Source organism: Diaporthe citri (genome assembly GCF_014595645.1).
Source record: "Diaporthe citri strain NFHF-8-4 chromosome Unknown scaffold_4, whole genome shotgun sequence".
NCBI lineage: Eukaryota > Fungi > Ascomycota > Sordariomycetes > Diaporthales > Diaporthaceae > Diaporthe > Diaporthe citri.
In genome coordinates, this window is record NW_025064849.1 from 2,485,790 (window position 1) to 2,501,976 (window position 16,187).

The following is a 16,187-nucleotide window of genomic DNA, read 5'->3' on the forward strand; positions in this document are numbered from 1 at the left end:
CTTCTTGGGCACCACCAAATTCTCCTCGACGAGAAGCCGGAGGAGGGCAACACTCTGTCCAACGAGAAGCTGGAGGAGGGAGAAAAGATGTATTGCAAAATGGGCATTACGTTTGAAGAAGAGGAAAACCCATTCACTGTGCAGATGCAAGAGCTGTTCAAATGGTATCAGCCTGAGCTCCCTCATCCTCCTCCGGCGCCGAAGAGAGGCAACGCTTCAAGGCAAGGGCAGAAGAACTCCACTGTTTTCATTTCTGCTGCTTTCAGAGCAGCAAATAGACACCCTCTTGGTCAGCCCAAGCTTTTCCGTGCGATTAGGGCGTCTCTGGGGCTTCGAGTGCTTGGAAACTTTCAGCCTTGGGAATCTAATTTGCTGCGCGACACGACCTACCTCAACCCTTCATACGTGGCAAAGTTCTGGCTGAATCGATACTTTCGCCTCAGTCAACAGTTCGGGGAAAGCAATCCCAAAATAGAGGAAAAACACGCTTACAAGGGCATGCCAAAGGCGGACGAGGTTAAAAGAATGGCAGTCATCCACGTTCGCCGTACCCCGAAAACCAAAGTTGGACGTGTCATGAATGATGAGTTTCTGAAACACGTCTTGGATTCTATAGTCCAAGCCAACACGCTTTGCGCCACGCGCAAGCACAAGGCAGAGCCAATCTCCCACATCATGGTATGTTGTGCATAATATGGCTCAGTCTTCTCCCATTCCGGATTTTCCTCTTCTGACAAAAGGCTAGCTTTACGGCGACTTTGACTACCGTGAGGGACTGGAATTGAGAGACAGCATTTTACGAGCGTCTGAGTCCTCGGACTCAACCACTGAATTGTCAGAATGGACAGCTTACAATGGTTCAATCCCCTCTACCATTCAGTCGAAACGCCGCCAAAGGCAATGGCAGCCCTCCAAGAATTCTCAAACCAAAGGATTGACTTGCAAAGACCTCAATGTGTCATTCCTGTGTCGTCCTTGGGAAGTATATCAGCATACAGGGAAGGTCGAGAGCGCCTCGGAGGTCGAAGAAGAAGTCGAAGAAGTCGAAGAAGTCCAAAAGAAGGGCCAAAGTCTCCCGAAAAGGGCCACGAAAAGGCTCTTGAAAAAAATTGAGAAGTCTTTCAAAATATCCCATGGAAAGAGAAGCGACCCCAAAAAGGCTTGTAGGCAGCCTCAGATGGAGCACGATGAAGTCATCGCGGAAAAGGTCGAGAGCCTCTGGCAAGACTTCCGCAGGCTTGATTTGGTACGGCTTCCCGTGCAAGTTCAAATACTGGGCATATGGACCGCTCTCTGCGAACGGTATGGCGACAAAATCTGCGTGATCGGTCACCGCTCCGGCTTTGTAGAGGCCGCTGCATTTACTGGAATACCGACATTTTATCTCAATGACGATCGCAAAAAGCTGGAACGAGGTTCCATTGATCACAAGAGGCTCCTAGTTGACGCTAAGGCAGCCCAAAATAAGAAAAGATTGCGCGAGGCTTCGGACGCAATGAACACGTTGATCCCGGTGGAAATGCTGGAGAAGCACAGAGTTGAAAAAAAGGACGGCGCCCAGGGCAAGCGGAATAGCAAAGAAAAGGATAACCAGTCCGGAGAACAGAGAAATGAGAGGGGTCAACACAAAGAGAAGGAAAAGGGAAAACAGAAGACCCAGAAAAAGGAGAAGCAGTCGGGAGAGCAGAAAAGCAACGTGGGGCAGCAGGATGAAGGCAGCGAGAGTGAAGCCGAATCAGAATTCGAGTTTCACGTGGATAACTCGTACCGGCGGGAGCTCACAGCGGCAATATACATATACATGTGCTGCAAAGTGGACTTGAATACCAGCGAGGCCGTGCCAGTGTGGAGGCAGAGAGTGAAGCTGATGCATGACAAGGAGGTGGGAGTGAAATGGTTGGCGGAAAAGCGGGACTTTGCCTACAATCCGGACATCGCCAAGTGGCAGGATGCTCTCCCAGATACAATCAAGGGGTATGAGGGGACAGAGGTTCCGAGAAAGCAGCCATGTGACTAAATCTTCGCACCGGTTCCTTGAGAGGGCAGTCAGGTCACGATTTTCTGCAGTATGTTTGGTTTCTCATTCCATGTATCCTGGATGCGCAAATCTATAGCTTCATGTTTCGCTGAACTCACATAGATGTTGAAAAACACTCTCAATGTTACGTTCCCCTTCCCGTGCCAGCGAAGTGAAACGCTTTGTATCTGCACCTTTACAATACGCTTTGCCATTGTCGCGAAGCTTTCGTCTCTCTTTATCATACGCTCTCTGGCCCTTTCCCTGGAAGAGGTACTGCTGGGACTCGTCTTCTAAGTTTGGACTCTCACTGTACTTTGTCGGATGGCAAGGCCAATTTCAAGGGATGCAGTCCAGACTATGTGCACAGCAGACGATGGTGCCCTAGAATGTAAGTATTTTAGTACGTATGAAGGAGATTGCTACCACATTTTGCTCTGATGTGACCCGCATCGGGCAACGCTATGTCCGTGGCATCGACTTCTCGTGAAGCATAATTACCTGGTACCTGAATAGGCGGAGGCTCGAACCTACAAATCAGGAGTGAGTGGTGGCTTTTCCCAACACGAGGATCCATGAGACCTAGGCTTGCTATGTGCATAGTGCTGAGTGGCTGCGAGCCGAAACGGCACGAAGCGGCTGGGTCCCGCCAGACATGGGCGGACGCGTGGGCGGCTCCGATGCCTCTATCACCTGAGAAGGAAGCGGTGTAGGTACTAGTTGGAATCGTCATGCCAGTCAAGCCTTATTTCCCCCGGATTTCTGCTGAACCAGTCGTGATCCTCTGCCACCCCATCAGCTGCCACCGCGGCTGTCTACCAGTGGACGAGGGTCTCTGCAAGCCTCGGGGGCCGGCTCTCCGCCCACGGACAGCGGCCACTAGAGTCGTTTTCCGTCGACAGCCTAGAAGAGGTGATCAGGTGCACCGTGTCCGAGTCCGTCGCCTCCAGGACCACGTACAGGCCTGTCTGTCGGCTGACGTTAACTTGCCCAGGCCCCAGGGCCTGTCAAACAACTGGATGTCGATATTCGCGCTGCACGACGTGTGCTGGCCGACTGGCACGCCCGCTGGGAGGAGGATGATTGCCCACTCCGGGTCGTCTGGGTCCTCCTGGCCCAACGGGGTGGATCTCCGGATCGACGCGAGATCTTCAGAGGAATATGCTTCCTACAGTGCCTGGGTGGGGAAGGCTGTGGTCCCAGGCACCACGAACGCGAACCCTGGTCTTGGTGCTCGCGAGGGAAATCCTCCTACGAATCGACTGACCCGAAAGGTAGACATCATCTCTTGACTGAGCTCCAGAGGCCCGAGCCTCTTCGGCGCATCGCCAGACTCAGGCAGGCGCGCTTCCATGCCCCATCCATGCCCCAGAGCAACCGCTCGCAGGCCGCAAGCGCCTCAGACAGGTCCGTCTGGGTCCATGAACGGACGCCGATGGAGCCCCGTGTGGAATCCCAGAAGTACTTCCCCGAGTCCCCAGTGCCACTTGGCAAGCGCATTCCGCAGCACCTTCTCGAGGGAAACCCACCGCTCATTCGCGGGGAACGGGCCTGGCGCTCAGTGCCAGACGGCCCTGCCAGTATGAATGTTAAGGAACAGGCCGCCGTCAATGGACGAGCCGGCGTTGTTCTGCCCCTAGAGTAGGATGAGCTCCGGGCACGCGTGCACGCTGAGGGCCTCGCTCCAGAACAAGGCCGAGGCCGTGCTGTGGGCTTGTTGGTGTGGTCTTGATGGGTGAAAGGAGGCAGTAGACTGGCAGGTCGTGGTGACCTGGGATCTGGGAAAGCTGGGTTGAGGCTCCTGAGAGTCGTGCAAGCAGGGTTGTTTCTGTTGTGGCGGCTGGCTCGTTTTCGATGGCTTTTTGCAGCAACTCGTTATGCAAGTCTGCACATCGTTCTGGGGAGAATTCAATGCTGGCAGCCGGACAGCAGGGCAGATTCTATCCTCCACTAAAGCTACCTAGGTGGCTGGACAGTTAGTCTACGAACGGTATACGGATTGGCATATGCCAACAGCACAGGAGCACATGTATCAAGGGAGAGGGTGTGGGCTGTGTATCGATGAAATTAGAGCGACAGGAATGTCCGACTGCGATATTTTCCAACATTGCAAGCTCCTCGACCGCCATCGTGACAGGATGAGCTCTGCTCAGGGTTCAGATGAAAGAGTTTCCTCAACCTCATCTACCAAGATGAACTGATGTCTGTTTTAACTCAGTTGCAGACCACTTAATGTTGCCTGGAAGTGGACAATGTGGTCTGCACCGAGGTACCGCACCTTCTCTTGGCTCGGGATCACCCAGACCCATCGTTCGTCTGTCAAATCCCGAAACGAATCAACATCTTGGACCAACCTGACCACGACGCCGCAGGTGAGCGTTTGCTCCTTATGATCCTGTCATCGACAACGAGTGTGGTCCACACTCGGCTGTACACATTGCATGCACCTGCAGTTGGTGGGGGGGGGGGGGGGGGGGCTGTGTGGGAAATGGATGCAACCCCCCGCGTTTATTAGGTAGTGAGGGCAGCCTCCCGGGACTCCCAGGACTCCCAGGCTAGCCAGGCTGCATCTCACTGCCCTCCTCCTCCCGTCTCTTTCGCCATGCGTTGTCCAGCCATTATTGGCCAATTTACAGCTTCCTCTCCAGTCCCGTGAGTCACGGAGCCTTGGTCGTTTTTACATATCCGCCAAAAGGACCAGTGTGCACCCCAGATGCCGCGCCTCCTCTGCCTGCTGATGCGTGCTACTGATGCGCGCGCACAACCAGTCTAGAGCGGTACCCGGCATGCATGGCTTACTAGGCAAACAGGCTCGGGGAGCACTCGAAGGAAAAGAGGCAGCCAGAGGCGCGGCCAATCCGTCCACACACACCGTTCTCCCGATAACACTGGACTATTGTCACAAGCACACGCACATATGCAGCCAGACGAATGAGTCGCGGGCACAGCATGAGGTTGTCCTGTCCGACTGGCTGCTTAGTAGTGGCCCCTACCCGGCGATGTGACTCTTACGCTGGGAGGGCCACAGGCTAGAGGCTGCTAGGCGGGGCCTTGAGCGTGACATTTGGAGCGCGAGCCTTGCCATATTCCTTTCGCCGGGAGGGCTGGGCCAGTGCTCTTGGCCTGCGGCTCAACCTGCAGGCCTGTTCGGTCTTGACCGGGTCTTTTTGAGGTCAAGGCTAGTTATCCGCGCCGCGAGCTGCAGGCGAATCGCTTGCGGACCAGGTTTTGCCTCACAGCCACGAGGCCAAACGATGTCACCGCTGCTCTCCACGACCGTACTGACGTCCTGCTGCCTGACACCTCGCCGGGGTGCTCTCACTCGGCGACATCAATCACTGAGAGGGCTGAATGTGGGGCCCAAGCGACGTCGTCCACGTAGGTCCTACGGATGACCGTCTCCCCTATATAAGCAATGTTTGCTGTGTCCAAGAGATGAAAGTTCACTCTTGCAACAACTCTGTCTCTTTCCCTCTCTGGTGTTTGTATCTCTTGGGCTTGGATTCCATCTTGGTCGCCATACACGCTCGACAAACGGGTGTGGCGCCTTGTACCTGGAGTACACCTGCTCTTTACATTCCACCATATCTCCAGGTCTACTCTCCCTTTTCACACAATCTCTCGCCAGCGGAAACATGGCTTCCATCAGCGGTTGCTCAACTTCAGGCATGTCTTCGTGCTCATGTCCTTCATCCTCACAGCCCTCCATGGACGCATCACCCTCAGGGGGCTTTACAGCCCCCGCCCCTCAGTTCGCCCTTCTTGATATGTTCTTTCCTGGCTTCTCTGTATTCTCCGGCGCTGTCGAGAAATACTTCAAGGTGGATCTGAACCTCTACATACCTGTTGTCATCTTCCTCGGTAGCGTCACCTTTATGTGGCGTTACTTTTCGGATTACTTCTGGGAGAAATTGGAAGCCTATTTCATGAGCACGGTGGATATCCGAACCGATGATGAGATCTACAACATGCTTATGGCTTGGGTGGCCCAACAGAAGTTTGCAAAGGGGGCACGACGCTTCGTTGTCAACACAAATCTGAACTCTAGGGCATGGTACCTGTGGCGGTGGGACGACGACGACGACGATGGGCCCGAAGACGGCGACGACAGCCCTGCGTCGCACGGAAAGAAGCAGAAGCAACTTGCATACACGCCCACCTTTGGAAGCCACTTCTTCTGGTACAAAGGCCGGATTTGTATCTTCCGCCGAGACAAGGGCCGTGACCAGCAGGCGGGCTACATGCTTGTGAGCGAGCGCGAGGAAATCTCCATCTCGTGCTTTGGCCGCGACCCCTGGCTGTTGAAGGAGCTCCTGATGGAGGCTCGTACCCAATTCACCCAGCGGGATGAGCACAAGACGCTCATCTACCGTGGAACGATTCCTGCAGGGACCACAACTCCAGCCTGGCAGAGGTGCCTCGCGCGAGCTTCAAGGCCTTTCTCAACGGTCATTCTGAACGACAAGGTTAAGCAAGATCTTATTGATGATGTCCAAGACTACCTCAATCCGGCGACCAGACGGTGGTACTCGAATCGCGGCATTCCTTACCGCCGTGGCTATCTGCTCTACGGCCCTCCTGGGACTGGCAAGAGTTCACTCTCCTTGGCCCTGGCTGGATTCTTCAAGATGCGCATCTACATCGTTAGCTTGAGCAGCGTCACCTCGAACGAGGAGAACCTGTCAACGCTGTTCGCAGAGCTGCCGCGGCGGTGTGTGGTTCTGCTGGAGGACATCGACACGGCAGGGCTGACGCACACACGCGAGGACAGGCCCTCTGACGCTGGTAACGACAGCAAGGATGACGATATGGAGCCTGGGCAGCTGACCAAGGGTGCTGGCCCTACCAACACGAACAACAACAACGGCCGCCTGTCGCTCTCGGGCCTTCTGAACATCCTGGACGGCGTCGCCTCGCAGGAGGGGCGGGTTCTGATTATGACGACCAACCATGTCGACAAGCTCGACAAGGCTCTCATCCGACCCGGGCGAGTAGATATGATCGTCAAGTTCGACCTGGCCGATACGGGCATGATCAGCTCCATCTTCCGCGCCATCTTCGCACCCCTCGAGGGCGACAACAAGCCCTCGGCGTCGGAGGCCGAGGCCGCAGCGCGGGACCCCGAGGAGGGCAAGCGGCGCGTGGAGGCCGACAAGGTCCGGCGTGACGAGATAACGGTCGAGATCGAGAGGCTGGCCGAGGACTTTGCGGCCAGGATCCCCGCGCACGAGTTCAGCCCCGCGGAGCTGCAGGGGTACCTGTTGAAGAACAAGCGGGACGCCGAGGGCGCCGTACGCGGCGCCGAAGCGTGGGTCGTCGAGGCGAGGAAGGAGAAGGCCGCTAAGCAGCTCAAGGACGCGGAGGACAAGAGGAAGAAGGAGGAGGAGGAAAAGGAGGCCGAGAAGAAGAAAAAGAAGAAGAGCAAGAGGGGCGGTAAGTCCAAGAAGAAGGAGCACAAGAGCAAGAAAGAGTCGTCCTCCAGCGAATCCGACTCGGACTCGTCGAGCAGCTCATCCAGCTCGTCTGAGTCCGAGTCAGAGGCTGAGGCGAAGAAAGATAAGCGGCACAAGAGTAAGGGTAAGACCGACGTCAAGATCAAGGTCGACGTAGTTAAAGAAGACGAGCAGGCTCCAAATGCCCCGGCCTCGGCGAAGTCGGACGGTTTCATCGATGTTGAGAAGGACTGCGTCGACGACTCCGAAGGCAGGCCGCGGAGCACGGATTCTGGCTATGGCACCCCTTAGGGAGCGGGCGTGATGGCCTGAAAGTGCGAGAGCCTTCCTGCTTGTTCTTCTACTTGCTGCTCGGGACTTGGGGGTTGAGATCTTCAGGCGCAAAGGCGTTTGGGTGATACCATAGACAAAATATATGGGACATAACTCGAACCTAGTGTACTTAAAAAGTCTTGATCAGTCAGTCATCGTGCCATAGGTGAAAATGCTTTGCTATCGAATCGCGGAGGCGGCAATATTCTAGGCTTGGGTTGCACCTTGGAAAATACATTTCTGGCTCTCAATTATGTTGTTGCAACAAATGCCTTATCTGAGAGCACACGAGTAGACTAGAGTCCGTCACCAGCACTAAGACATCTAAGATCATCAATATGTGAGTCCGGAGCGACGCAGGTGCTCCATCAAGGCCCCTTCACTATTGTCCGGCTAACGACAAGCCCGCACTTTGAAATTGGTCGAGTTGAGATATTGCAGGAAATGATAATACTCAAATACTCCGGGGAAAAAGAAAGTAGCCATGCCAAACCCAAACCAATACCCACAATGTACCATACTATACCGTCCATATCTGACTGAACTCTCATTGCCGCCACATCAAAACTCATCATGTCATCCCAAATATACACCTTACCGCCACCATCAGACCCCGCAGTCTGCACGGCGGTATTCACTTACATCGTCGTGGTCTTCTTCCTCGCCAGGCTGAGCATCGACGAGCTCGGGCCCGAGGCACGGCGGCACGGCGGCATCCCACCCAGCAGCTTGCTCTACCTCGCATGCATCCTGCTTTGGCCCGTCACCGTAGGGTTATTCGCAGGTCTTTTGGTCCTCGGCGTGCTGAGCAGCGGTTTCATCAAGGCACTCGCCCTCTCGGTCCGGTGGGTCGAAGCGTGCCGGCGGCGGATCACCACTTGCTTTCCCAGCCGCCGGCGGGCCGAGGACTTGGAGATGGGGCCCTTGGTACCGTGTCGCCTGGAAGGAGTGAGCTGGGGCGAAACCGTGGCGGATCACGGCTGCTCGCAAGCTGAGATGGCTTTTCGAGAGGTTGTTGCGGCCCTCAAGAAAGAGTGCGGTCTGACGCCCGGCGAATGGGACCGGGCATCATGCCCCCGGAGCTTGGCACCGCTCCGATGAGCCGGAACAGCACGGGCCCTTGGATATGCAGAGGTTCAAGACCGGGCGAATTTAACGAGTCCGAAAATGACACAGGGGTTCCTCGGACCTTGCCCGAATACTGTCTTTGTCATGCCTGGCGCCAGACTCAGCACCAGGCAATTCCTCGGGATAACCCTTTAACACCGAGGCCTGACCCGACCGCGACACTACACCATTGAGGCAGTTCCACAATATCACGGTAAAATTCGGAGGCTTCTGAAAGGAGACGAACAACAGCTCCGGAAGTGAACCGTCAGCATGGATGATATAAGCCGGTCTCGGAAGCCCAAATGGAGCGGGGCTCGAGGGAATTGTTCGAGGTGCGCGTTGCACAGGTTTGGTGTTGTTCAAGCACAAGGAAACGGAGGAGAAGCTGATAAAACGACATGATTGACTGGACCACTAAGCGAGCCAGGGCGACTTGGACCTTTCCAACATTCGATGGCCGGCCCAGGGATAGAATTGGTAGCCAGTGATAGCTTGAACATCGGCTCGAAAGGAATGGGAGACTTTACAAAATGGAAGGCCTTTTGTGAAAACATTGATGATTACCTGTGAGCAAATGCTCAGTAGGTAGCTGAGAATGTGATATGTGGTTGCCCCGTAGTGCCGCTCATGGCCCATTTGGGTTTTGAGCCTCGGCCCAGCACGAGGTAGCCTTTTGATGTAGGAAGTCAGGCTGACTGTGTCCAGCAGCTAGTGAACGGCAGGCAGGCAGCCTTGTTCCAGAATGGCCCGAAACGGAGGGTATCGGATTGAGGCCCGCCGCCCTGTGCGACTCCGGGGTTACCCAAAAGAGGTTGCTCCCTCCTGTGTGCTCGGGGGACTCGTCGGGTTTGCAATGTGCATTTCGATCGCCCCGGGGCGTGGAATCTCGTGGAATCCCGTTCTGTCGGGAGAAAGCCCGAGGATGCCAGTTTTTGTCTCTTTTCTCCTTCCTTTTGTCGACGGTCGTCGTTGCCAGCTACCAGGAGTCGTCTCCGGCCCCGCGGGACACGGCACCCTTTAGCGTGCGTCGTGGGCCTGGTTTTACGTAGGCTTGAGCAGGTTTGATCCACTGGTTTGATGCATGTTGATGAGATTGATTAGATTAAACAAAATCTGATAATTCCGATGCTTGTTGCTGTGGCCCCGAGGACAGGCCTGGATGGTCTATGGTGCCGTGCCTTGCGGCAGAGTTTTCTCTTCCGTGGGTCGGATTTGGCGCTTGATGCTCGTGTTGAACATATCGCTCACTGATGGGCTTCCAGATTAGGAAGTGCCCGGCCAAAAGTTGTGTACATGGATGGCCTAGGCTATGTGCCTGTCTTACATGGAAGGCGGTCGGGGCGAGGCACGAGGACAAAGCTCCCAAGCTGTCAGCTTGTGCTCCGGGTGTGCAGGAGAGGGGCGACCGAGAGCTCAGCCACCACCTTGTGTAAGCTAGCAAGGTGACGTCGAGAACAATGGCCGTGCTGCCATGATGCGTCCCACACGTGCCACCCACTGTCATTGCCGTCTAGGGACGGAGCTACTGCAGCGGGAAGGCTTAGAGAGTGACCACCGTTCAACGGCAGCACTGCATGGACTGACTGCCTGAGTGGTTGCAGCAGCAGGCTCTCACGCTAATAAAGTAGCGGCGCTAGGGTGAAGTAAGAAGAAGAAAAAAGTCTGGGAGATGCTGTGTACCCGTATGACGAACGAGATCTTCAGAGGCGAAGGAGATTGCGAACGCTTAAGTGGCGCAGATATATCTCAAGCCCCCTACAGAGACTCTCTTCTTGTATATACAACATCATAGCCAAGGTAGCTAGGTACCCACACACGTACCTCGAACCCTCGATTCGGCCGTCGGGCTGACGGGGACGAGCAGGTCTGCAGGACCCAGGCATAAGCTGGCAAGGGTCTGATAAGCAGGGATCTGCGATATCGATAAGAACTGGCTTATCAAATCGTACCATCTTGCCCCTGCTGCCATGCACCCTGGGCACCCTCCCAACCCGCGTCCCGCGTCCACGCTGAGTAGGAGCACTGCAGCAAGGGCAACCAGTTAGCGTTTTCCCGCTGTTGCCATGCCGCAAATTTCCCAACTCGACCAAGCCCGACCCGTTCCTGTTTCTGGCGTGAGCCGTGACGATCCCGTGCTTTCGTTTCGCAAGCATGGTACAGCTTGCCGTCATTTGAGCACTGCCTGCATCTCGAGTGTCGGGAGGAGCGTGTTTTGGACGAGGAGACGGGTCAGCAATGCTCACAACCCACTCGGTATATCCAGTACAATCAAGCCAAGAGGATGGGCGGGCTGGCACGACTGGTGCCACACCCACGGGAACAAGGCGGGTCGGGTCAGCTCGACACCAACAAGTACAGGGAGTGGGATTACTATGAATCTGTTGGAGGTGGAGGAGGCGGCAAGCACGGTGTACAGTAGACAATCCAATGTGCAAGTCAAGTCAGTCAGTCAGTGTCCACAGCTGCCAGCGGGTTGAAGCTTGGGCTCCACCCGTTCCGCACCGTCCTGGGATCCCCTCGTCTCGCACACGGATGGCCAGACGGCCAGACGGCCAGACTGAAAGATAAACAATCAGACGAAGAACACGCCCCCTGCCGCCAGAGGACGGACGTCCGGTCCCTCTTGTGACTTGTCCCCAGCCGGTGGACCGCCTGCACTCAAAGACCAGATCATCCTTTTGTGCAGAATTCACTCTTCGTAGAACCGTGGCTGCGAGGCCAGAAAAAAAAAAAAAAAAGGGCCCGAGACGGGTACCTTGGTAAGTAGTAATGGACTTCCGACAGCCTGGTCGAGGGTGGCTTGGAACGAGCCTGGGACAAGAATCATAAGAAGGGGCGGTGTACTATAATGTGCCAATCCCGTCCAGCATTGTTGTCGGTGTTAGTGAGAGTAGGTGAGGTTGAGGCGGCAAGGGAAGAAGGGCGCCCCAGGGTCCCAACAAGCTGTGCTGCCCGAGTCGCATGCAGGACACCAGGGGCTAACAAATTGGACCCCTCCTCTATCCATCCTATGTGTAGTCTACGTACCATCCGCCCACCCACACCCACCGCGCTTGCATTTTATCTGCCAGAGCCCACTCCAACATCGCAATTTCTGCCGCCCATACAACTAATCCTTCCCCCCAGAACGCCTTCCTCACTATTTCCTACTCTTTCCTTCTCTTCCTCACCCATTCGAAAACACTCTCCAAGTCCTCATAGCAGTCCCCTAGCTCTCAACATGGCTTCTCGTCCCCAGAACATTGGCATCAAGGCCATTGAAGTCTACTTCCCCAGCCAGGTACGTGCTCACCACGCACCCGACTCCCCGATGTCGCATCTTGCGCCTTGTTCTGTCTCCCGACCCAAATCACCAATTGTTCACCTTGTCTTGGACCTGGAATCGTGCTGACCATTCCTCGTGGGAAAACAGTATGTCGAGCAGTCCGAGCTCGAGCAGTTCGACGGCGTCAGTGCCGGAAAGTACACAATCGGTCTTGGCCAGACCAAGATGGCCTTCTGCGATGACCGCGAAGGTGAGAGCCTGTTCTCCTGATCTTCTGTCTTACTGTTCGGGCACATGCAAAGCCTATCTTGGACGGTCTATTTTGCTGACAGCACCGCACCCAGATATCTACTCCTTCGCCCTGACTGCCGTCTCCAACCTGCTCAAGAAGTACGAGATCGACACAAACTCAATTGGCCGCCTTGAGGTCGGCACAGAGACCCTCTTGGACAAGTCCAAGTCGGTCAAGTCTGTTCTGATGCAGCTGTTTGGCGACAACACCGACCTGGAGGGTGTCGACAACATCAATGCCTGCTACGGAGGCACCAACGCCTTCTTCAACGCTGTCAACTGGGTCGAGTCCTCTGCTTGGGACGGACGGGATGCTATCGTGGTTGCCGGTGACATTGCCCTGTACGCCAAGGGTAACGCCCGTCCCTCGGGTGGTGCTGGCTGCGTTGCCCTGCTGGTCGGGCCCAACGCTCCTATTGTCGCCGAGCCCCTGCGTGGCTCTTACATGCAGCACGTCTACGACTTCTACAAGCCCGACCTGACCAGCGAGTACCCTTACGTCGATGGCCACTACTCCCTCAACTGCTACACCGAGGCTCTGGACGCGGCCTACCGTTCCTACTGCCAAAAGGAGAAGAAGCTGCAGAACGGCACCGCCAACGGCCACGCCAATGGCAACGGTGTCGCGGACGGCCCTGTCAAGACCCCACTGGACCGCTTCGACTACGTGGCTTTCCACGCTCCTACCTGCAAGCTGGTGCAGAAGTCTTATGCTCGTCTCCTGTACCACGACTTCCTCGCCGACCCTGACAACTCTGCTTTCGCCGAGGTGCCCAAGGAGATCAGGGACATGGACTACAAGAAGTCCCTGACCGACAAGGTCGTGGAGAAGACCTTCATGACCCTCACCAAGAAGAGGTTCCAGGAGCGTGTGAACCCTGCCATCCAGGTCGCCACTCTGTGCGGCAACATGTACTGCGGTAGTGTTTGGGGCGGCCTCGCCAGCCTTATCTCTCACGTCCCCTCCTCCAGCCTAGAGGGCAAGCGAGTTGGTCTGTTCAGCTACGGCTCCGGTCTGGCTGCCAGCTTCACCTCCTTCCAGGTTGTGGGTAACACGGAGAAGATCTCCAAGACCCTGAACCTCCCTGCTCGCCTGGAAGCCAGGAGGAAGCTCTCTCCTGAGACCTACGAGGCTGTAAGTTCCTCAACTGCTGAATTAAATATCTCAAGTGCTAATCAAGTCTGCTAGCTGTGCGATCTGCGCAAGAAGGCGCATCTGCAGAAGAACTTCAAGCCTGCGGGCGATGCGTCCACCATCGTCCCGGGCACCTACTACCTCGAGGAGGTTAACGACATGTTCCAGCGGTCTTACTCTGTTAAGGCTTAAATGACTTTTACACCTTTTTTGGTACCAAGATGGTGTCTTCTACCACGCATAGAATGGGAGGCGCCTGCTTCGGGGTGGGGTCTTGACCCGAGAGAAAAGACGGAACCCGGCGCAAAAGAACTTCAGATTACTACTGCTTTGGCTGACTAGCGACGCGCGACGAACTGCAGGCCAAGGGCCCGTACTAATTAATTACGTCTCAAGGAGGCCAGTTGACGACATAAATGGCCGGCATGTATATATATATGACGGGATTGTCTGGTTGTTCTTGGGGAGCATCTACACTAGAGCATAGACCCGTTGTGGGAGGACTGGGACTTATCAGTACTCAGTAACTCAACCATTTTTTTTATCCCCAATGCCTTCCTCTATCTCTCCTTTTATGATGAATTGTTTGCAGCCACTTGACCCAGGCTGAGAAGTTTGTGGCTCTGTCTAAATCTATTAGGTGGTGAAACGCCGACGCAACATACACATGCACACACAATGGGCAACTCTATAGTCGGTCCGCCCGCTCAAGCACGCTCATTCAGATATACAGAGTCTTCGCCTCGGTTCATTCCTCCCCCCTCCACTTCCAACCAGCATTTCTGTGCAGCATATAATCACGGCTCTTGATGCTCTTGTAAATGCCATAGATGCCCCCGAACGGCCACACACCCTTGAGCCCGCCCCCGGCGGCGGCCTTGGGCTCGACCTTGACCTTGACCTTGTCGTAGACACTGGGCAGCCCAGCTTCGTCGGCCTTGTACTTGGCGCGCAGCGAGTCGTACCACCCGCGGCCGCCGTACATGTCCCAAAACTCGGGCTCTTCGTAGTACGTGTGCGCGTACAGCCACTTCATGCCGCCCAGCTGGCGGACCTTTGCCTCGAGGGCGCGGTTCGCCGCCACGAACTCGCCGCGGTCCGAGGGGCCCCAGCCCCAGACGCCGATGTTGAGCATCATGTCGTCCTCCTCCTTCTTGGCCACCCCCGGCGTCGTCGTGAACGGGTGGAACGTCGGCGGGGCACGCCGCCTCAGCGGGCACAGCCACAGCGGCCAGATGCCCAGCTCCTCCGCCGTGTAGTCGACCAGCTCCGGGGCCGTGGCGAAGGGGACGGCGATGTCCTGCACGACGAAGCGCGCGCTCTCGCCCGAGCCGTGCAGGGCGCGGTACAGCATCCGCGTGTGCAGGAAGTCGTCGAGGAACCAGCGCGTCAGGCGGTTGAAGGGGACCAGTTTGAAGTACGTCCACCCGGCGCGCCCGACCCAGAACCCGGCGCGGTCGTAGCGGAAGAGGTACTCTGCCAGGGGGATGTACTCGTCGTCCTGATCCTCGGCCCCCTGCGTTGTCGTCGTCGTCGTGGTCTCTGATGGCGATGATGATGATGGTGACGCCGTGCGCTCCTGTACGTGCATGTAGAACCAGGGATCGCGGGCGCGCGAGAAGGTCCGCACCGGCGCGGCGGCCGGCTTCTCGTCCGTCATCTGGCCCGTGATGACGACGCCGTGGTCCTTGGAGAAGAGGATCCCGTCGACGTAGTCATTCTCGGCGCGGGCCGCCTCCTCTTTGACGGCGGCGACGGCCTCCGCGACGCTGCCCGTGCGGCGGTAGCGCGTGCGCACGAACTTCTTGGCCTGGACGAGGTTCAGCTCCAGCAGCGTCGTCACGCCCAGTGTCCCCACCGCGCCGGCGGCCCCGCGGAACAGGTCGGCGTATTTTCCGTCCGCCCCGGAGGGGGTGTTGGGGTTCGCGGCGGTGACGACCTCGCCGTCCGGGAGGACGAGCTCCACGGACGCGACGGTGTCGTCGAAGAAGCCGTGCCGGAACGACGACGACTCGCCCGCGGTGCCCGCGAACCCGCCGCCCGCGGTTATCCCGGGAAACTCCATGACCACGGGCGGGACGAGCCCGTGCTTGAGCGTCGTCTCGACCAGCCGGTCCATGGGCACGTTGGGCTCCACCAGCGCCGTGCGGCGGGCCGCGTCGACCGAGAGCACGTCGCGCAGGGCCGAGATGTCGACGACGCGGGCGCGGCTTCCGTGCGGCTGGGGCCGCGTGCTGTTGGTGCTGCCGTGGAAGATGCGGTAGGGCTCCTTTGCGGCGTAGAAGGCCCGCACCGTCGACGAGATCTTCTGCACCAGGGCCCGGTGGCGCTCCATTGTGCTTGTGGGTGGGGTGGGTGAACGTGAGTGTGATGCTCTTCTTCCTGACCTCGTTTCTCTCCCCGTTGCGTCGCACCAGCCGGGCTACCTTTCTCAATTGTAGCACGCACGCCCTCCCTGCTAGTCGGCGGTCACCACTTCTCAAGCGACGCTGGAGCTCCGGATGATTCGCCGGGTCGTTTGCGTGTGCAAGGGTGGACAGAAGCAAGTTTAGGTTTTCGGCAGCTGGGCCGGACGCGAACACGAGTCCCCCCCCCCCCCCCCCC

The 16,187-nt window shown here is 56.8% G+C and overlaps 5 protein-coding genes across 5 annotated transcripts; 4 read left to right on the forward strand and 1 right to left on the reverse strand.

The window, feature by feature from the left end:
* Nucleotides 1-99: 99 nt before the first annotated feature.
* On the forward strand, nucleotides 100-3,662 carry INS49_009837 (uncharacterized protein; the record flags this gene model as incomplete). Its single annotated transcript, XM_043170565.1, has 4 exons — nucleotides 100-678; nucleotides 746-1,974; nucleotides 3,012-3,291; nucleotides 3,321-3,662. 4 exons carry the CDS (start codon nucleotides 100-102, stop codon nucleotides 3,660-3,662), a joined length of 2,430 nt encoding a protein of 809 aa, XP_043025130.1.
* Nucleotides 3,663-5,724: 2,062 nt separating this feature from the next.
* INS49_009838 (uncharacterized protein) lies at nucleotides 5,725-7,761 on the forward strand (the record flags this gene model as incomplete). The annotated part of the gene is made up of 1 exon (XM_043170566.1): nucleotides 5,725-7,761. The coding sequence occupies one exon, from the start codon at nucleotides 5,725-5,727 to the stop codon at nucleotides 7,759-7,761; it is 2,037 nt and encodes a 678-aa protein (XP_043025131.1).
* A 594-nt stretch (nucleotides 7,762-8,355) lies between these two features.
* On the forward strand, nucleotides 8,356-8,883 carry INS49_009839 (uncharacterized protein; the record flags this gene model as incomplete). The annotated part of the gene is made up of 1 exon (XM_043170567.1): nucleotides 8,356-8,883. The coding sequence occupies one exon, from the start codon at nucleotides 8,356-8,358 to the stop codon at nucleotides 8,881-8,883; it is 528 nt and encodes a 175-aa protein (XP_043025132.1).
* A 3,229-nt stretch (nucleotides 8,884-12,112) lies between these two features.
* On the forward strand, nucleotides 12,113-13,775 carry INS49_009840 (uncharacterized protein; the record flags this gene model as incomplete). Its single annotated transcript, XM_043170568.1, has 4 exons — nucleotides 12,113-12,172; nucleotides 12,305-12,407; nucleotides 12,502-13,583; nucleotides 13,638-13,775. 4 exons carry the CDS (start codon nucleotides 12,113-12,115, stop codon nucleotides 13,773-13,775), a joined length of 1,383 nt encoding a protein of 460 aa, XP_043025133.1.
* Nucleotides 13,776-14,331: 556 nt separating this feature from the next.
* Nucleotides 14,332-15,918, reverse strand: INS49_009841 (uncharacterized protein; the record flags this gene model as incomplete). Its single annotated transcript, XM_043170569.1, has 1 exon — nucleotides 14,332-15,918. One exon carries the CDS (start codon nucleotides 15,916-15,918, stop codon nucleotides 14,332-14,334), a length of 1,587 nt encoding a protein of 528 aa, XP_043025134.1.
* Nucleotides 15,919-16,187: the final 269 nt, after the last annotated feature.